The sequence below is a fragment of the Fulmarus glacialis genome, unplaced genomic scaffold (genome assembly GCF_000690835.1).
Source record: "Fulmarus glacialis isolate BGI_N327 unplaced genomic scaffold, ASM69083v1 scaffold8420, whole genome shotgun sequence".
NCBI lineage: Eukaryota > Metazoa > Chordata > Aves > Procellariiformes > Procellariidae > Fulmarus > Fulmarus glacialis.
The window spans coordinates 1-22,273 of NW_009189510.1; the positions used below are offsets into that span (position 1 = coordinate 1).

The 22,273-nt window shown below is 37.1% G+C and overlaps 1 protein-coding gene across 1 annotated transcript; it reads left to right on the forward strand.

Moving 5' to 3' along the window:
- Positions 1-4,418: 4,418 nt before the first annotated feature.
- LOC104069719 (tectonin beta-propeller repeat-containing protein 2-like) lies at positions 4,419-21,812 on the forward strand (the record flags this gene model as incomplete). The annotated part of the gene is made up of 13 exons (XM_009582300.1): positions 4,419-4,652; positions 4,766-4,894; positions 5,318-5,449; positions 6,419-6,576; positions 7,706-8,018; positions 8,828-8,960; positions 10,302-10,766; positions 11,429-12,423; positions 13,878-14,061; positions 16,122-16,295; positions 18,484-18,664; positions 20,108-20,249; positions 21,572-21,812. Coding segments are annotated over exons 1-13 (3,481 nt in total), but the record flags the coding sequence as incomplete, so codon positions are not given.
- Positions 21,813-22,273: the final 461 nt, after the last annotated feature.

A 22,273-nucleotide genomic window follows, 5' to 3' on the forward strand; every position in this document is an offset into this window, starting at 1 on the left:
AGCCAGCGGGAAAGCGAGGCGGTGTTGCTGGCTGTCCCTCCCGGACCCCCGGCTGTGTTCTTCCTCCCCTGCAAGGAGCTGCAACCCCTCCAGTGCTAGGAGGCAGCGTATTAGGAAGGAATGGTTTGAAACATCTGCCAGAATACAGAAATACATTTAAGGAAGGAAGGAAGGAAGGTTTCCTAGAGAAACTGGGTGTCCCAAGACCATCAGAGTAACCCCTTAGTGTACCTGCCTGCGCAGTGACCCCAGGTGCTCCGTCTTCTATACTTTCCGTGTCTGTCACCTAAGTTTGTTGCTTGTTTGTTTGTGGTTTTTTTTCTTTTAAAAGAAACTCTTCTGAGCCAAAAATGCAACATTTCATGAGTCGTATAAAGTGATGCACGTGTGAATCAGGTAATCACGACCTGTGTGCTGGCTGGTCCTCTGCCTGCAAACGGGATGCATGAAAGCAGAGCTCTTTGTTTCAGTGGGCTGTGAATTTGTGTTCTCCCCTCTGCGTGGCAGCTGTTTGCTGGGAAAAGCTCTGGATATGTGGCAGTCGGGTAGCCTGCTCCTTAAGCGAAAAATGTGAGAAGTATTAAAAAATAAAACCGCTTTTCTTTTTAGTTGGCAGGATCTAGCTGAGATTAGAGGCTGTTGTGTTTAGCTGTGGTCACATATATGAGTTTGTCCATACTTTGAAGAGCTTGAATTTAAGTTGTTATGCTAAAGAATAAAAAAAAACAGAGCTGTTGTCCCTCTTGTACAGACAGGACACTTGGGCTCAGAGAAATGCAGTGACAGCTTTAGCCTCCTGCTGTCAATCTGTGGCATGCACTGGCACTGAACCTTTAGCCACTGCCTATCTGTTTAACCATGGGATTATCTCTTGCTTTAGTTGCCTCTGTTAGGCAGCGTTAAGTCTTATTCCTGTTTCTGACACCAGAGAAAGTTTTAAAAAGTTTGCTTTTCAAAACATGGCCTTGAATGCAATATTTAAAAGCTTGTTGTGAACTTTGTGAGTTGAGAAGGAAGGACTGTCTTTGTCTGGTGATTGTTTTTGATGTGCAACATAAGGTATTTTTCTCTACTTTATCTCTGCTGCAGGACAGCTGCTTAGCACAAGCTGATTTGCCCTATACAGCTGTTACGTACTTCACAGTAACTGTGGCTGACACAGTGAACGTGCGCGTCCAATTCCAAAATCTGTCTGAGAAAATAGGTTATATCCACTGTTTGCTTTTGATTAATGAAGTAGGAAAAACAGATAACATATAATCCTAAAGCTGTTAATAAAGAGAAAGAGACTACCTGTGATACACAACTGTGATTAGGGGGATGTTGAAGACTTTAGGCTCAAAAGCAGAGAATTGTGGTGTTTGTGCAGAGTTTTTGAATACATAGGCCACATTGCAATTCTCTAGTGCTTTATACATTTGTGTTGTGTAGATAAAAATTACTTAATTAGCAGTATTTTTAGTGAAGTGATGATTTGAGCTTTCAGTTATGTTTTCACACAAGCAGTGCAAGTGTTTTGTTAGTCTGTAAATGACTCAAGATTAAACTAATTTGTGTATGATGACAAGAAATTATAGTTTATTAATACATTTTTGGTTGTACAGGGTGAATGGGTTATAGAGAACAAAACTTAACTTCATTTTTTTACAACTTTGCAATCAGAGAAGATTGATAAGATTGTATATAAATTTTATGAAGAGTGAGAACCCTAACTTGACAGCATTTTTTTAAATTTAACTTAGTATATGAGAAGAAATAATTCCTCCCAGTTTTTTCTATGGGGGGAAAAAACCTCTCTCTTTTTTTTCTCTTTTTTTCTCTTTTTAAATTAAGTGTAAACTTACAGAACATGCATCAGGTTGCAGATAGGGTTGTTGTAGAGGAAAGAGTAGTAGTCTTTTCTGGACAATAGAAATTTCCATAATTCCATAGTTTATAATGAATTATTATGTTTTTAACAGTTTAGTTGAGCTGGAAGGGTAAGTGATGGAAACTAAGAGAGAGAATGAATTTTGAGGACTTGCAAGGTCCTTTGGCAACTGGGCAGTGTGGGCTGGTTCTAACTACGAGAGCAGCTTGAGATGATGACAGATGTGAACTGTAGGAGTGACAAAGGGGACTTAAAAAACAAAATACGTGAAATTCATGAGGCAGTAGCTGGGGAGTAGTAGAAGTTGAAATTAGACAGAAGAAGATTTGTACATGTGAGACTCAGGACAAAGAACGGATTTTATTTTATTAGAAAGAAAAAAGAGGGAAAAAAAAGACCAGCAGCTAGTAAAATTACTAAACTGGCAAATTAGTATGTTTAGAACAGCAAACGAGACTTTAGCAGTGGGTTCTCTTTTTATTTAGTTGACTGTAGATAGAAGGTAGTAAATGCTGAAGGAAAGGGCAAGAGACCTAAAATATAGGATAGGAAATAGACGGTGGGTGTGTGAAAATATTGTAGAAGAGTGGTGATGCACTGAGGTTATCTGTTAACTTAGTAAACAACTCTGAAAGGAATTCTTCATTCAAAAATAGTTTGGACACATTAATCTGCTAATCCTTGTGATATTTTATGAAGTAGGTGTCATGACAGGTAGTAAACACCGGAGGAGAGTGGAATTAATGTCTAAGCCCTAGCAAGCAGTAAAATTTATCACAATTAAGAACATCTAATAACTGCTGCTAGCTTATTTACTGGCATTTTTTGTAACACAGCTAAAATATGGGTCCAGTAACCAATCTTTATTCCTGAGGTCTTGTCTACCATGGGCTTGAATGGGTAATGTCATGCAAGTAATCCCTTTGGATTTAGTGGAATTGTATGTTGACAGCAAGTGTTGCAGGGCCCAAAGCCAGCATGTTGAATCCTCTTGCATAATAACTGAAATAGTTTGAAAATTGAGACATCAGAGCTTTTCACAGTAACGGAGATATTAAACTAAAGCAGCTATATTTTTTCTAATTTAGTTGGTATATACCGAAAGCAATGTGTGAAGCTGCCAAATACCATTTTCCATCCTTAGAGAAATAAAAACTAGGCACAATAGGACATATCACACAAATTGCAGTAGCAATACTTTACGGAATAATTTTGAGCATTTAGAAGTCTTTCTAACTTCAACTGGCATATTTCTGTTTTTCATTTCTCTAAGGAAGTTATAACTCTGCTGAAGCTTAGGAAAATCTTCAATGTTACGGGCTTAAACAACCATACAAAACTTTTGTCTTTACAGAAATCCAAAATTCTTGTCTTGGAAAACTGCAAGTATTTTTGGCAGATTCTAAACCATTCTGTTAATTGGACTTGCTCATGGCAAAATAAAATTCAAGACGTGAAGGTTTCTTTCCTTTTCCGTGTTCCAAAGTCATCCATGAAGAAAATAGCTACTGCTGCAAAATGTTCTTGTCAAGGCTGTCACCCCACGATGAGAAAAATTACTGGGTTTAATTAAATTTTTAAAATATTTTTACATACGTCGTGGTCATATCAGCTTTTTCTGAAGATCCCAGTACATTATTACTCAGATGAACTCTGACTACATTTTTTTCTTGACGAAGGCAAACAGAATCTTTGTTTCTGTTATTCCTAGAAAGATACCAGAATTGTCCCCTAAATATATTTACAGTGTCACTCATGAGCATGAAATTATTTGCTTACTCATAAAGGGAAACACTGGCATATGGTACTTTTTTCTGTTTGCTCCTTATCTTTCTAAATTCAGTTGCTACATGGGTATTTTCCTGTGTCTGTCAAACTGGGATTTCTTTCATTTTTGCATTGCCCCTTTCTTCCCACACTATACTTATTTTTTGGTTGTTATTTGATTATACAGCAGATGTAGCTCTAACTGAATTGTTTCTCAACCATGTTTTTCTTGGGGTGCGGGGCATTAAGGAGTTGAGCATAAATACTAGTTTGACGCTTTGATCTTATAGCACTGTCTAACACAGTGAATATACCATGCTCCCAGCACTGGGAGGATTGAGGGTAGAGTTTGCAGATAAATGAAGAAATAGATCGCATGGATTGTTCAGTGTTAGAGCCCTTACGGTTCTTTCACTAGCCAGATGAGGAGGAATACTGCATCTGAACTCAGCTTTGATGAGCTCACAGCTGCAAGAAAAAGTGGTTATCCCATATTTAGTGGTTACCATACATCCTTAGATATTAGCTGAACCTAAGAAATAAGCTTATTCTTAAGAAAAAGGTTCTTCTAAGAATAACTTACATTTGCTAGAAGAGTTTAACTTGCTTTTTCTTTATACAAAACAAAACCTGAGAATTTCTGCATCCCTACTTGCTAAATAGTGGCTTTCTGTTAACAATTTACTCTTTCCAAGAAGTTAATGACATGTCTTTTGCTTTTGTCTTTCAGATTTCCGTATGTGGTCAAGTAGATGTGTTTATTTCAGCCTTAAAATTGCTGATGCCAATGCTTGCTATGGCATCTGTGGCTTCACCGGTTATATTTAAGGAGTTTTGTCCCTTATATTATCTTCTCAATGCCATTCCTACAAAGGTCCAAAAAGGCTTTCGCTCTATAGTGGTATACCTCACAGCACTTGATACCAATGGAGACTACATTGCTGTGGGGAGCAGCATTGGAATGCTTTATCTCTACTGCAGACATTTAAACCAGATGAAAAAATATAATTTTGAGGTAAATACTAACTTTAACTCTTATCTCTTCTAATGAAGCTGGGTTGCTCAGAATTGAGCTGCTGTTTGTCTCTCATTAACTTTGCGAGTTTTATGTGTGGTTTGTTTCAACAGGGGAAGTGTGAATCTATTACTTTTGTAAAGCTGCTGAGTTGTTTCGATGATCTAGTTGCTGTTGGTACAGCCTCAGGTCGGGTTGCAGTTTTTCAGCTTGTGTCTTCATTACCTGGAAGAAATAAACAGGTAAATCTTTGCATTTGGCTAAACTTCTGTGAGGTTTAGTATGGCAAATCCTAGCAGAGTGTTACTGTGATTCTTTATAATACTGAAAACCAGAGAATTTTGCCTGATGAAATATCTGTGAATGTGTTTTAGACTTCATATATTAAGCTTATAAAAGCAATAATCTTAAAGCATGCTTTTCATTACAAAACATATATTTAATCAAAAAAGCTTTTGAGAAATTCCTCATTTGTGATAACAGGCTGAGCTATTTGGTGGTGCGTTTTTTGATTGTTTGTTTAGTTTTTTTGTGCTAAATAAAAATTAGAATGACCTGCACTTTTGTACTTGATCTCCAATTTATCAGTCAGAGTCACTGAATAGGCTTTGTGTCTCCATTTTCTCTTCCTCTCATTCTTGTGTTGCTTTGGTATTGTTTCACAGCTTCGGAGATTTGACGTTGCTGGTATCCACAAAAGTAGCATTACAGCTTTAGCTTGGAGTCCCAATGGAATGAAATTATTCTCTGGAGATGACAAAGGGAAGATTGTCTACTCTGCCCTAGACCTAGACCAGGTGAGCATTTATTATAGAGACCTTAATTCCCATTTACAATTTTCGTAAAGAATGCTTGTGTGTTTAAATGTTTAGCAGTTAGCTAATTGTTTAGTATCATGTATTTAGTTGGAGTGCTTTATTGGTACGTGTACACTTGGCCAAGTGTGCACACACCCAGCAAGACAACTATTGGATATCCTTCACAACTGCCTTACCTTTTTTAAAAGATAATGTATTAAAAAAAAAAAAAAAGTGTTGATCCTTCTCCTTTTATCACGTTTCTGTCTGAAATAACTATCATATCTTCCTTCAGCTTTCAGCCAGTACTTTCTCTTTTGTTTGGAAAGGGTACTTTTGAACGATGTAACATTGCTGATTCACTATATTAATGAAGTTCTTTTTTCAGAATTGTTCAGCATCTCAGTCTAGAGTGTAGAATGAAAGTACTATTTGGGTTCTACTGGGTGACTAGCATGTTACCAGTAAATGGAATTTTTCTGATATCTTGTTAATTAATACAGACCTGGGACATCAACAAAATAAGTACTAACTTGAATTTCTATATGGGAGAAAAGTTTAAACAGCCATCCTGATTTACCTATGACTGTCCCTCATTTGATTTGACAGAAAGGTTTAACATCTCCAAATGTAACGATTGTCTCAGCATTGTATGACCTGGCAGTGGAGAAGAAGGAAGAAAATGTGTCCTAAAGTTTCTATTGATTTCAAGTGAAATACGTTAGCTAATATTCCAAGAGAAATTGAATTTCATAGTGTGCCACTGTGGTACACGCAATCTAAATCCCCTCTTGTCTGCATAAAGGAACTCCACATTCATTAGGTGAACTTGGTGCAACAGTAGTTCAAAAGCTTTTGTTTGTTTATTTGTTTTCTCTTTCTTGGGCTTATTAATTTCTTTGAAGTGTTAGTTATTATCTTATGTTTTTAGAAAGGTTGACTCTTATTAATCGCATGTATCTTTAAAAGGGTATTTGCAACTCCAGCCTTGTATTGGAAGAGCCATCTTCGATTGTCCAGTTGGATTACAACCAGAAAGTGCTGCTTGTCTCTACTTTACAACGGACTCTGCTTTTTTATACAGAAGAGAAATCTGTCAAGCAAGTTGGAACACAGCCCAGAAAAAAGTAACCCTCATAAAATCTTGATGCAGGCACATCTATTAATTCTAGCTTTTCAGAGTGGATTACAGAAAGAGTGATCTAAGCAGTGAAATTAATACAACACAGCAATCCGCTCATAAAAAGTTAATTACAGTAGCTATGTGTGCTCAAACATGAAATGACAATTCTACCTACTTAGAAAGTACATGGTTGCAGAAATGTTACAATCAGATTTTCAGGGCACTATGATGCAAAAATATTTAAGATGTTTTCTCATTGTTTAAACTGAAATCACTGCCAAACTTCATCTGCAGTCCCTCTTGGTTTACTGATACTTGGTGTGAGCAAGTGTTGTAATCAGGTTCATCTAATGGGTCATGTAATATCTGATGCAAAAAGCAAGTCAGTGTCCCAACTTTTCTTATACACTGAAGTGAATTAAAAGGGAAAATGTATAGCAAGCACTTAAAGTTGACTTGAAGGCTAGGAACTTCTTGTATGACCTTCTGGCATCTTCTATTGTGTAATCTTTCTCGGATATGAAGGAAGAGGGAACCCAGTCTTAGAACAGCATGACTGTATCTGGAAGTAGAGGAAACTGACTCTTGAAAGAAGGTTTGTAATGTATCTTTCAGGGATGTGAGTAGTAAGAGGAATACCAAGGACCATCTTATGTACAAGGGCTTTTCTTGGGTGATAATAGTGGTGGGGTTTATGCATGAGAGATGACGATTTTAACAATTGAGGTCTGTTCCTTCCTTCTTGCAAGCAGAGGTTGTCAGTTTCTTAGCATTAGTTTGTAGTGTTTTGCTTATTTTTTATTAATTCTGGGAGAAGGATAACTGCATAGTAGGATCTTTCTGAGATGGACAGAGAGTACCATTAAAGCTATGAAGCTTAGGAGGAGGAGTCATTTAACTTGCCTAGTAGTTGTAGTGTCTGGCATCTAAAGCTGAGGGAAAACTGTTGTTATTTGGAAGCACTGTTCTTGTCTTACTGTAACCAAATTCAGACATTTGACTGAATACTTTAATCAAAGAACAATACTTTTGTTTCTGATAATTTGCAGTTGTAAATTTGTGCCATTAGTTTTAGAAGTCGTTTCTAAGTTGAGTATGTAGCTTTTAAAATAAATTCTTCTTTTGCATTTTAGCACTGGCAAATTTGGAGCGTGTTTTATACCTGGCCTATGTAAACAGAGTGACCTGACGTTATTTGCTGCCAGACCTGGGCTTCGTCTCTGGAAGTCTGATGTTCACGGAACTGTTCAGGCCACATTCATATTTAAAGATGTATTTGCTGGAGGAATAAAAACTTTTGAATTGTATCCTCGTTTGGAACCACCTGACAGAGGAAGTTACAGCTCCCCAGAGAAACACCTTGGGCTTGTTTCGTGCTTTTTCCGAGAAGGATGGGTGCTGACCTGGAATGAATACAGCATCTACTTACTAGACACTGTGAACCAGGTAGATAAATCTTGTGGGTGCATATTTTGTTTCTTACTTGTTTTTGTTCATGCTATGCCATGAGACTCTCTTTGGGTTATCCGTTACACTTCTATGATGTAAATCCATATTTAAACCTTACAAAGAAGGCTTTATTCTCTCCCTCTTCAAGTTGTCATTGCAATGATATACTTGCAAACTAGCTCGATATAGTGTATATAAAAATTAAATATATGCAAAGTTTTCAGTCCAGGTGTTAACATCGTAATCAATTCTGATACTTAGCAAAGCATATATAAATCTAAAATGTTGTAATTAATGCAAAAGGAAGTTTTAGGCCTATAAAATGTGGCTGGAACTATTTATTCTTTCCCTTCTACTACTGTAGGTGCCTGCAAAAACCAAAGTATTACATTTTATTCGGTATAGAGTGAGCTGTTAGCTATTTGTCGTCTTCAAAGTGCGCATGAAAGTGAATACAAGCTATTATCTTTCTGTCTAAATGGCATTAAACATTTGTATTGTGGCTCTTTTCTGCCACCAAATTGTATATTGTTTAAGTTGTTATATTGTTGCCGCTAGTTTGGACAGAGAAAATGAATAGATCTATGGAATTAAAATTAGTATAAAAATGAGCTGCATAATGATTAAAGGGTGCTTTGCTGTTTCTTTTTTCTTTTTTCTTTCTTTTTGATAAGATAAAATCTTTATTCTGTAACTATATATGCTGATTAAATTATTCCAGTGAACACTTTTGTAAGAGCAGCATCTTGTCCAAATAGTCTGTTAATCTGATGCCAATTATTTCTTTTTGTGTTGACTCTTTATAGGCTTTGATTGGTGGCTTGGAAGGATGTGGTGATATTGTGTCTGTGTCCTGTACCAACAATGAGATTTTTCTCTTAAAGGGAGACAGAGACATAATAAGAATTTCAAGTAGACCTGAAGGACTGTCATCAATAGGTTTGTATAGATTAGCAAACTATAGTATGTACCTCATGGAACATGGTGCCTATTGTACTTTTTTAATATTAAAAAAACCCAACCCCAACCCAAAACAAACCAAACCCCACACAAAAACCTTCAGGTTATTGCAAAAACCTACCAGGTTCTGTAGAGTTACTTATTTGTTTCTACAGATTATATTTAGAGATCTGATTTATCTGCTCATCTGAGCTTCTGTTTTGGCGGCAGTGAGAATAGGGACATTAGGAAATTAATTATGGTTCTTTTTGTTTTGAAAGTGGATCAACATTATCATAGCCAGGCATCTTTAATCTGTGCATTTGAGACCTTATTTTAAACCATAATGCTGAAGCAGTCTGGATTCCTGATCATTTACTGATCAGTCTCAATCAAGGTTGGAGATACCTGAATATGTTGATTCTGTGCCAGTGTCACTACCCACATTCCAGAGGAAATCTTAGCCTTCCCAGCAATGAAAAAGAACGAACTGGCAAAAAACCCAAAGAATACTCACTAAAATTCCAAGAAGAATTGAGAGTTTATTTTCTTATTTGTTGCCATCCGAGTTCAGCATCTATGTTACTAGAACTCTCTAAAAGGGATTAATAATACTTCCTTAGTGATGGTGCTGGCTGATTTCTCAATCATAAAGATTTTAAACACCATTATCCAGCATGTTACACTCACAGAAGGACTACTTATGCATTTAAAATACTCCATCTTAGCTTTGTATTATCAAAATCCTAGTAAATATGCTATGAAGTCTCACTGAATGCTAGAGAACTTAACTTTCTTATCATTGCATATTAGTGATAGCTGTAGTCATTTAAGTAGTTCTTTACTCACAAACTTCTAGGGGGTGTTTATTATTTTAATCTTAACTTCCAAGTATAGTTTGAAAGGAGCCTTCTTGAAGTATATTTTCTTCTAATTAGCACAGGGGTCTATCTGGTAAATTTTCCTTGATTTTTTTCAAGATACTGAATGTTTGAATGAAGAAGTTGAAGATACAGGGTGGCACTTCAGTGTGTGATACAGTTGGGTCTTCCAAGCTAAAGACCTGTACCATTCTTCATACATAAACATAAATTCAGAATTTTGCCAATAGGTGTTTGATACAGGCTTTGGGGTATTGATTTTACTAAAATGATTTCATATAGATTTACTTACATGACGTTTACGTTGTTTGTGTGCATATATATATTTGATATGTTGCGAACTTAGAATATTTTTCCATTGCATAAAGCTTCTTTTCTTTCAATACTCTCCAAGAACTATGCTCCTACTCACTTGACACACTAGTATTTATACATTTATTTTTCTTTTGGTCAGTTTCAGACGTGAATTCAAAATTGCCGAATCCTTTAACAGATATGAGTCCTAAATTGCTGACCCCATTATCAGTAATTGGATCTGTATCATCTAGCCCTTCAGTGGAAACAAATAAAAAAATGATTACTTCCCCTTCAGTTATTGGTGATAAAAATGACTCTTATTCTTTAGTGAAAGATGATCTGGAAACTCCAATGCTAACGGAGAAAAGTTTTGATAGAGTGGGAGACTTGAGCAATGAAACAAGAAAAAGGGGCTGCTCTGTAGTAAGTGAATCAAGAAGCAGGAGCAGTTCAGTAAATTCTGTGGACAGTGGCTCTAGCTTTATGGTATGTGCAGACCAACTTTCAGAAGCTCAGAGAGAAGGTCAACTTTCTTCACAACGGTTCGGCACAATCAGCTCTGAAGATTTTGATCAAGAACTTGTTGTAAAGCCAATTAAAGTGAAAAAGAAAAAAAAGAAGAAACAAGGTAAGTCTACCAGAACTTTCCCTGCCACTGCTTATTATTAGAACATGTCACTTTTGATGTTTCACACAAGAGAGTGTTTGTTTGACATGCTTTGTTTATATTATATTGTCATGCTCTTGAGATATTTGAGAGGTTGTGGTGGGCCATTTATGTTTAAGATGGAAGCCTGTTTTGAAAGTGATAAATCGATTAAGTCCTTTTAGATCTATTTGTTTTATTCTTTTAACTTTGTTTTGCTTTATGTAAACATGCTTAAGGTTCTAATCTATGGGTTAATGGTAACATACAGTGGACTCTGCTTCCAGTTTTATGTTGGAATTGTGTAGTATCTATTCATCCTATTCAGAATATTTGACAGCATCTTTCTTAGCCATGCTTTTTAGTTTGTTAAAATAGTGTGAGTACTTGATTATTCTAATTGTTTACTATATTGGTATTACAACTTTAAAGTGTTTTGCTATTAAGACTTTTTTGGCTTTCTATGTCCCATTTAGTGTTGAAGTTGAAAAAAATCAGTACGTCAAAATTTAGATTTAACTCTGTTCTTCCCCCAGTGATAAAAATATTTTAATTTCTTACTTTGCAGTGAAATGTAGTAGATTTTATTAATATTACCTGCCACCTCCCCACCCCTTTTTTTTTTGTTTTTTTTGTGAGAACAGAAAGTGGGACCAGGAAAAACCACAGCTCTCTGGAAGGCACACCGATTTATGAGCGTCAGCTTTCTGGTGATAGTCCACATTCATTGAATGCAGACTCCTTTTCCATGACTTCCAGCCTAATGAGTGGCAGCATTGATCATTTGAGTACTGGATCTCCAGATCAGGAAAGCATGTTCAGTATGGAGTCCCATACAATCTTGCAAGAAGATAATGGTTCAGAAACTTTCAGTGTCCTACAGTCTCCCGAGTCTGCGACTGTACTAATTAATGAAGAAAATGGAGATATGGTTGATTTACAGAAACTTCCAAACAGTGACAGTGGCATGGGTACTTCAACTGTTATAGATACTTTGACATCTGTCTCTCCTCTAATTCTCACAGAAGACTTGACAAGCAGTGTTGATGGTGAATATAATGGTAGTGTGGTTTCTGCAAGCAATGAATGTTGTCTTGGAAAGCTGAGCCAAGAGGAGGAGCAGGATTTTCCTACATTGTGTAAAATAGATGAAAATTTAGATAAAATGAAGCTGGTGGATACTAAAACATCTTTTGAAGAGCCAGACCTTACAGACCAAGTGTTTTTGGAATGTGACAGTGTACTTGGTGTTCAGACATCACTGATACCAAAGGAAAGTGATGAAAACGTTAGGGAAGACCAACAGCAGCTCTCTCTAATACACAGCGCTCTGTCAGATCCTTCTGTGCTCCACTTTGACTTTTCCAATGATGTTTATTCAGATAACACTTCCATCTCTGGATGGAATTTTGAAAGTGCAATCAAAGCTAAATCTGGTACCAGCACTGCTGAATGGGTAACAGACACTCATGAAAGTAAGACTGAAAAATCTGCCTCGAGTGATGAAGAGGATATTTATGGACATGGATTACCGTGTTCATCCTCGGAGACTAGCATGCCTGAAGTTGGTGCTGGGCCTGGTTCCCAGGATGTGGCCAAGATAAGCCTAGATGAAATGGTGCTGTTAAAATCTGATCAGGTATATGTTTTCAATTTAGTTAAAATACTTAATTGCGGCTTTTCAAAAGAAACATTCACATAATTACTATCATTTACTTTAGGAAAGCAATTTTTTTCTTACTTGATTCGAGTGTGTAAAGCATAATGCCAAACAGCAATATGTGTTGTAACTCTTATGAAATGTGATGTATCAGACTTCAGAATGGTTGATATGTGCTTGCAATGTGAAGAAGCTGCACTGGCTGTATTATTCCCAGCTCAACAAAAATGCTGTCATAAACCCATCCATTTAAGAGTGAACAGTAAAACCAAGTCAGGCTCCAAGGCTGCTCCTTGTTTGGGTCTCCAGTAGCCCAAATTCTGCATGATGCTGTTCCCAACTTCAACTGACTTCACGGGGAATTAATGCTGATTATCTCACATGGCTGGCCTCTGGTTAAGGATCGTTTTACCTGTAAATACTCAGAATAAGGATTAGTCTTTCTTTGTGTCCTAGACAGCAGTTAGTACTATCTAAAATGTTGACATTTCTCCTTTTTCTGTCACCCCTCTTTCCTTCATTGTTATTTTGTGGGTGAACATTTCCAGAAATAGTAATTCTCAATAGACTATAGAAAAGCAGTACTAAAATTAATTGTAAAATCTGCAAAATTGCCAAAATCACTGGCAGTTCTAGCAGAAGTCTTAAGAAGGAGATACAGTTCTTCTAGGTTGGGGGTTTTGGTTTTTTTTTTAAATCTATAGCAGCCTTGTATTGAGATCAACCAAATATTTGTTGATAAAGGTTGAGTTACAAGTTGTGTCCTATTTAGTAACAACTGCAGCCCAAAGTGTAGAAGACTTCTAGTTTCAGGTTATGATATTCTTACACTCTGGAATGTTTGGTAGAGCTCCACAGATGCTTCCATTATAGGTCATGCATGCACTGCTTGAGTTCATCTCATGCAAGCTATCAAAATTTAAGATAGCAGTCTGTAAACCAAGTTTCTGCAATACATGGCTCCTTGTACCGTACAGGGAGTATCGGAGTTGGGTATCTAGCTATCTCTGCACTCCAGCTATCTTGTTCCCTTTGCTGATCCCTTCATAGACAATAAATAATTTCCTGGATTACAGACAGACTGTACATTTTTTGTATTCCTTTTTGCATCTGCCATTTTCTCTAAGTATGTGTTCTTTAATTAATAAGAGAAGATTTTCCACTTTTTGGAGGTAGATGACAGTGTGGAGGGTTTGGGTGGCTTTTTTTGCTAAAGCTTTTGTTCTAGTAGTCTTACTTCGCAGTACGTACTATCTTAGAGAACATGGACAGATGTAGTTTTATTTTACACAAGGCAAATTTATTCATTGATTAGGGTACTTAAGAACCTTAAGTTTAGCTTTTTTTTAACCAAAATATGGGAGCTGCTTACATAGCCGTTTTCTTGTGCGGTTTGAAGACGCCTGACACTGTTCTGACTCTACAGTTCTTAGTTTGCAGAGAGCTGGATGGGATATGCTGGCCCTGGTTATGGCATCCTGAGCCTGGTGGTCTCGGAGAAGTACGTCTGGTGCCTGGACTACCGCGGCAGCCTGTACTGCAGCGCACTGCCCGCCGCCGGCCTGCGCTGGCAGAAGTTCGAGGACGGCGTCCAACAGGTGGCGGTTTCCCCCTCAGGTGGGTCGGCTTCTGCGTCACTGTGACCTCCTAAACGCAAAACTCCCGTAGGCTGGTGCGTTGTCTTTGCTTTTCTTACTTTTCGAATAATGGTGATTATTTAATTAGGTGAAACTTGTCATTTTTCTGAGAGTACAAACACAGTTCAGTGCATATGTAATTTCCACGTAGACAACTTACTGTTTTTTTTAATACAGTACTTCCAGAAACTTGGTTGTTTGGGACTTGTTTCATGTAAAAGTAGTGCGGTGGGTTGGGTTTTTTTTGTTTTGTGGGTTTTTTGTTGGGTTTTTGTGTGGTTTTTTTTTTTTTTTTTTTTTTTTTTTTAAAGTCATATTGGGTGATATGACTGCGTCTTCGCTACCTCTGCATACAATGTTCTAGTTTAAGTGGCTGTCTTTCTAACAGGTTCACGTCGCATTTTGGGAAGTTTTCAACATGCGGCTGCCTGATTAAAGTGAACTTCAGAAGTAGCAGTTCAGTGGTAGGCAGAGATGAACGAAGAGGTCCTTGTCTATACAAAACCTTGGGTTTTGATACAGAGCTGCTTATGATTCCCAAATGTAAAATTCTTTTTGTTGTAAATGTAGAATTGGTTTTGTGTATGGGTTGGTCTGTTGATTTTTTTTTTTTTTTTTTTTTTTAATACTAAAGGAAAAAAAAACCTTTTAATTTTTGGTGTATTTGCATGTGAGTTTGTTCTGGATGGTTAGGAATGAGGATTATATTGATTAAAATTAAATGGGTTTTGGTTATAAACTTGCGTCACTTTTGGCCTTCCAGATTGTTCCAAGACTGGTGTGAAAATACAAGTTTCTCAGACATTTTCTTTAGTCTCCTGCCTTGCCACTACTTTTCTTCCTCTGTCATCTCTAAAAGCAGATGTCAATCTTCCCTTCTCTTTGTAAGGGAAGATTTGCTATCTGTTTTAAGAAAGGTGTTTTATTTGATCTGTAGCTGAGCTTTGTTATGGACAAAAAAATTTAAGAGTGGCTGTACTAGGTGAGATCATAGGTTCATCCAGCTCAGTATCTTGCCCTTAACAGTGGTCAAAAGCAGATGCCTGCAGAAAAGTGAAAGGAATGGGCTAGCACATATGATGTTTGCCCTTGGTAGTTTCAGACTGCAGTTGTTGGTGGCTCAGAGATTTCCTGGGCAAAAGGTTGTTTCTCTGTGTTTATTATCCCTCAATTCCAGGAACTCGCCCTGTTTTTCATTGAATCCATACAAATTTCTAGCATACACAGTTTCCCGTGGATGTATTAACACAAGAGCATGTTAACCACAAATGTCAAAATGGAATCAAATGCTACTTTGTGGAATTATTCAAAGGAAGTTAATGTGACAATGTACTGCTCTGGTACAAACGAGCATGGATGCCAATCAGCAGTTAAGTTTGGAATTCTCTTTGGTTTTCTTCTTCTCAGCTATCCTTGCTAATTTGAGTGAGGGGAAAAAGTTCTCAAGATGGATTTGTGCAGTTGCATTTCTGAGTTTTGTCTGCTCGTCACATGCTACCTAGCGAGCAGATAATAGCACTGCCCACTGTAGTGTGGGACGGCACACCTTTTAAGGTGTTTGTTGCTCATGACTGGTCCACAAAAGTTATGATTGACCTTACTAATACTACTAAAAGGTAGTAGTGAAAGGTGAAAGTACTACAATTAACCTCTTTTCCTTTATGTGCTGAGGATGTACCAAACAAGTAGAGGAGCAAGCCATGAACTTCAGTCTCTTAATAGTAGGCATCTTTGGCCCTGACATGGAACTGTTGTTTGTTTTCAGTGTATAACTAAGGAGAAGTGACTTGCATTTGAACATTTAAAAATTGCACATACTCTAATGGTAAATGTATTTCAGCAATTCCTAGAGAAGTTGGCCACTGTTCTGGTCTTGCTTTTTAAAAAAAATTATAAGCGTTTTTAAATCTTGCATTTTTGTTTAATGCTACTGGTTTGCCTTTCACCTCATGCTAGTTTAGATGTAGGTAGGACAAGTCACCTGTCTCTGCTACAGTAATTGCTAAGTGATACTATGTTCTTTCTTAACTCCTCATACAGGGGCTCTTCTCTGGAAGGTTGAACAGAAGACTAACAAAGCATTTGCTTGTGGAAAAGTAACTATAAAAGGAAAACGCCACTGGTATGAGGCTTTACCCCAGGCTGTATTTGTAGCTTTAAGTGATGACACTGCCTGGATTATCAGAACAAATGGAGATCTGTATCTGCAAACAGGTACCTGAATTAATTGCAGGCTCTTTGAATTTTTGCGGGCTAAGATTATTAGAGTTCAAGTCTATGGAATGATCACAATTTATTTTAAACTTTTATCCACAGCCAGGACATAGGGACACCTTTTTATCCTGAGAAATGGTTGGAAAGAGTTTTGAGATTCTGTGTAATTAGGAGGCTGGAAAAGCCAGTTCATAGCCACTTATTTTTTGTGCCATGTGGAGTATGTACAGTATAGAGAATTTATGATGTGGGAGGGATATGGGATGAATGCAGATAAATAGAAAAGGATTGCAGAAAATGCTGAAATAATATCCTTGCCTTGAAAATGGTATGGTGCAGTGAAACAACTGAGCCTTAAGTGGGTTTTCTTTTCTTGCTTTAAGGATTTTAGCAAAGTTTTAAGGACTTTGAAAGGTGATGAGATAGTGCGTGGCTGTTCAGAAGAGATTCAGGTATGGTGGGCAGAGTAGGGGAAAGTAGAAGCTGTTTGTTTTGAAAAGCACAGATCTGTTGGAGGTGAGAGTTACCACTTGATAATGAAAGGAAGGTATTCCGAGACAGAAGATCATAAAGTGCTTTGGAAGTATAGGCAAGTGATATGTATTTTATGTGATAGAGAAAGCAAAGCCAGTGGAGGAATGGAACGGGCTGTGGAGCAGCAATCTTTACAGCTGCCTTCTCACTGGATGTGAATGAGGCAAGAATCAGAAAAAGGGATAGTGTAGTGGCAACTTTGAAGTCATGGCCTTAGTTTTGTCTGCTTCAGTGAATAGAAGAGGATGCATTTGGAAGGTGTTATGCAGAGAACATTCAGGCAAAATACAGGGAGCTGGGATGAAGGATGGAGCTCCAAGTTTTGGAGTTAAGGGAGAAGAGTATCAAGGACTCTTTGGCATGCGGGCTTTGCACAGAGAGCTGAGTTGGTAAGGAAAAATGACAAATAACATGATGAAGGAATTACTGGAAAAGTAAGAGGAGGACTGGGTAAGGGGGAAACAGTAAGACACACAAAAGCATGACAACATTTCAGAGTGGCTATCAAAATTCTTATTTATCTTCCATTTAATTCTGGTACTCTCCTAATTTCTTTTGTAGATTGAATTGCTGTAGCACAAAATTCATCATGATTAAGCAAGCTGTTTAAGTACACAGCATTGTTTCAAAGAATCTCTACTCTTAAACTTAATTAAAAGAAAATAATTTAGTAGTTACAGAGAAATCAAGTGGCCTGCCCAAGGTCACATGCATATTGTCAATGAGCATGGATAGTGGTGATAAAGAGTGAACTCTTCATGCCAATCTCCCTGCGAGAGATTGGTTTGATTACATCAGCTTACATTCCGCTGTTCTTCTGTTTCTAGATGTGTCTTTGATGCCAAAAATAGATTCTTAGTATATCTGTCTTGTTAATGATAGTTATTTCTCCAGGATCTTTTAATTCCCTCCACTGTCCTGTCTAACATCTGTAACAAAAGTGTGTGCTCAGAGGTTTGGAAATGAGCATTCTTCTTGTTATTTTAGAATATCATATAGATAAGTCTGTTCATACTTGCTTTGGCAGCATGAGAAGATTAAGCAAAAGCTATGTCTCTTGAGGTGTTTCACGTGCAGCCATACAAATCAAGCTTCAGTGTAATTGTGAAAAAGACATGTTCCTCTAGATTCTATGTATAAATGTGTGCAAACTACCTGTAAATCTACCAGAACCTCTCTCCTTCTTTCAGTACTACACACTGTGGCATGCTCTTTTGTAATAGCTCTGCTGCCATTATTCAGATAAGGTTGCCTCTCTCCCTGGCATATTTTGGGCAAAAGTTCTTCCATTACTGCTTTCTTCTTTGATGCTTCTGTCAAGTCTAGTACAGGTTTTATCAGTGGAGTTTCCTGATATTGACACTAGAGGGAGAAAAGGAACAGAAATGACAGGACAGGACTTGTGCGCTCTGCAGGATGTTGAAGGGGATACACAGTGTTTTATTTCTTAAAATACAAATTCAGCTATATTAGAGGAAATAATTAATAGTTTATAGAAAGAACAGTCAGTCAAGGAAATAGTGATCAAAGGAAAAGTGTTAACATGTCAGGGATATTCCCCTCCTTATTTTCTTTTGTTGGGTAGCTTTGTCTCTTTTCTTTTAGTTGCAAAAAGCCAAAGTTTGTAAAGCAATCCTCCTTTTTTGATTTCTAGGCCTGAGTGTGGATCGTCCTTGTGCCCGAGCAGTAAAGGTTGACTGCCCTTATCCACTGTCGCAGGTTACATCCAGAAATAATGTTGTGTGGGCATTGAGTGAGCAGCGGGCCCTGCTATACCGGGAGGGAGTACGCAGCTTTTGTCCTGAAGGAGAACAATGGAAGAGTGATATTGTCAGGTAATGACAGTGTGGTGGGACAGTGTCATAACCAGAATGACACAAATAATTGTTTGCAGTGTTGGAATTCCTTGATGTTTGAAAAAGTGTTACCTGAGAGTGTGTGTGTGTGTATCTTTGTCCAGCCATATTCAGACTAACTGGTATTTTTCTGTCTGATGAATAACTGCTATGTAATGAAAGAAATAGCCGTAAACAGAAGTGGTGACACAGTTAAAGCGAGTTTAAGAAAGTGAGAAAAATTTTTAAAAGATCTTTATAATGTCTGTCGATATGACTTTTTTTGATTAAATAGTATTTCTTTAATCTTTGTCATAATGGCTTTAATAACCTGTCCAGATATTTGAGTGAATTTTTTCTGGGATTAAATCTCAGCATTTTCTTGGTCGTCCACACAGCTGGATAATACTTTTCCACTTCCCAGTCACAGATTTTTATAAATATTCTGGGTAATTGGTATTTAGCTTTGTAGTTGATCCTACGCTCATGGTAGTTAGTTTGTGATAAAGTTAAAAGCACTGAGTGTTTACTGCTGGCTTTGAGAATGTAGAATGTAGTCTCTCTTGTGACATCAGCCTGAAGCAAGTATAGGAAGAAATTCCAGTTCTTGTCGTCATATGATTTTACCTTCTACTGAATATCCTATTGTGAAGCTTTAACTTGTGTTACCTCCCAACCTGGTATTTGGCTCTTGAAGAGCCTAAGGAAATATTCAGTGTCTTGTTCAAATCTGAAATTTGCATCTACTTTAATTAGTTTATTTAATGAAAATACCTGCTTGACCTATGCCTTAAGTACACTTAACGTTCTTGGGCTTTGTATTAAAACTGCAGAAAACAATCTGTATTTGTTCTTAAATTGTAGAGAAATTTTCTTTGAAAGAAATAGCATTGTTGGCTACCTTTTAAATGTCTGATATGATCACCTGATCTTGTTGACTTTCTAAGCTTGAAAATTGTTTACTTATACAGGACACTTATAGTCCTAAACTCAACATTTATCTTTGCCATATAGTTAGATTGAGTTTTCTATTTATGATCCCTGAATTGCTAGTATTGTTCTCAGAATAGGTCAAGGAAGTTGGAGGAGATACATTTATGAAGCTGCTTTATCAAAAACTTAAAGAACACAGCTCTCTCTATTTCTTATTTTCTGAACAAAATAGTTTTTGTTTAGTTTTATTGTTATGTATCCAAGTTTCAAATCTCGAGTGATCTTTGAAGGACTCATTTTTTGTTGTTTAATGGTTTTTACTTATGCAAACTAATAAAATTTGAATTACTGAATAACTGTGAAAATTTGAAATCAAATGTGTTTTTGAACTTGGCCACACTGAGTTCGATCATTTTGAACTGCTGTTAGCGTTTTAACAGCTTCCTTAAAATGCCGTAAGCGTAAATTTGAAGTAAGGTTTTTAATTTTTTTACGTGTTTGCATTTCCAGTGAAATGCAAGCTTTGGAACCAGTGTGCATAACCCTTGGAGATCAGCAGACATTATGGGCTTTGGATATCCATGGAAATCTGTGGTTCAGAACTGGTATAGTTTCAAAGAAACCACAAGGAGATGATAACCATTGGTGGCAAGTAGGCATTTTTTTTATTTTGCTTTCAGTTTAGTCTTCTACCTTGGGTTTATTATTTGCATTGTTTTCCATGAGATTCTAAGATAAAATTCAATGAATTGTTCAATGATATATTACAGGACTATTTATTCAATATATTAAAACTGCAGTGTGGCTACGGCTGAAATCCCTTTTCATGTCTGCTATAAAAAAGGGGGGAAAAAAAAATCCCATGGTCATCTAGAACAGCATCACAGCAGTTTTCAAGAACACAAGAAATGCTCTACCACGTCATATCAATGACGCACGTGGCTTGGTATCTTAACAGTGGCAATAGGACATGCTGTTTAGGCAGAGCGCTCAAGTCTGGCTGCTGAATGCAGTCTCTTCTCTTGTCTTCCAGTACCCATCCTTTTTCTTAGCTAGATGAAATAAATAATAAGTAACCTTGCAAAAATGCTTTTATTATGCATTTTTCCATTCAGTTGAGGTTTCTTCGAGCCATGTGGGGCTGCTTGCTTCAGTTGCAGATCATGTCGGTAAAAACAAAGTTACTGCAAGTACTCCCTGGTATTGATTTGGAATTCCCGACTCTTTTGTTTTCCCCAGCTTTTCTTATTTTCCCCAGAGATAGGTGTTGGGGAGAAGGGGGTACAAAAACAGTTATACAGAAAATTTCTTTGTCTACATGTCTGCCTAAGTTAAAAGAATTTCAGTTTATGTGCATATATAATCTCTTCTTGCATATGGGTGTTATAAATAGCTTGGCTTTGAGGTTACTGGCAAACTGCTTTTCTTTTTGTGCTCTTAAGCATTTCCTTCCTTTCTAGGAGTATCCTAGAGTGTTGCCAACCTAGTTGTCCATGACAGAAGTTGGGCAACTGCATATTTAGACCTCCCCCTGCCTTATGAATTAAAATGCCCTTGAGGTTGTTGTAAAGGAGTATTACATACAAGTTTTTGTGAAGTGATTTAAATTGGTACGCTATGCAAGTTTCTCTCTTCCTTTGGGAAAGTGAAAATTCACCTCTTAGTTTGCAGAGTTCAACATGTTTTTAAGGGGAGAGAATAGTCATCTCAAAACACAGGTCTTTCTTAAAATGCAGAATTCAAAGTGGGTTGTTGGGTAGGAGGGAATTGTAAGCTGATGTTTAATACTGGTTCTGGTTTATTATCAAGACTCTTACTTATTCAAAATGTACCGGTTTTATTTTTCCCTTTCTACACTTAGAAGGTTTCTAAACTCTTGGTAGATTTCCTACATAAAGCACACACACACACAAAAAAGATTCTGCAGTTCACCCAAAAGCTTAACTAATTAAGCTTTTTTCTTTCTCCCCCCAGGTAAGCATCACTGATTATGTAGTGTTCGACCAGTGCAGCTTGTTTCAGACAATAATCCAGGCAACTCATACAGTGGCAACAGCAGCTCAGGCACCTGTGGAGAAGGTGGCTGATAAACTTCGAATGGCATTTTGGTCACAGCAGCTTCAATGTCAACCCAGCCTCCTTGGGGTTAATGGCAGTGGAGTCTGGATCTCTTCAGGCAAAAATGAAGTCCATGTGGCAAAGGGAAACTTAATAGGTTGGTGTGCTTTTACATCTAATATCTTTAAGTTAAGAAACATAAATAGGAGAAAGTAACTAACTACAGTTCTGTCACCACAGAAATTATCCATGGTGAGTTAGGGCAGCTTTAACAAACAATTCCATGTTTAAAAATCAAATTAAATGATTCCTTAGCATTTGGTCTTAAATACTTTTGTGTTTAAAGGGAAATATTTTTCGTGGAAAATCCATTGTCCACAAGTGAACTGTGCACGTGTTACTCCTTTTAGTACCTACACTTGTCTCTTCTCTGGGGTGAGAAGGCAATCTTAAGCTACTGTACCTGTTATATCTAGCACAATGGAATCTGGTTCATGATCGGTGTGACTATGCAAAACAGTAATGTTATGGTTTTACAGTGATAATAGAGGAATTGCTTTATTTATTTTTCTTGCTATATTTCTCAAAGTATAATTTTGATTTAGTACATTTCTTTGA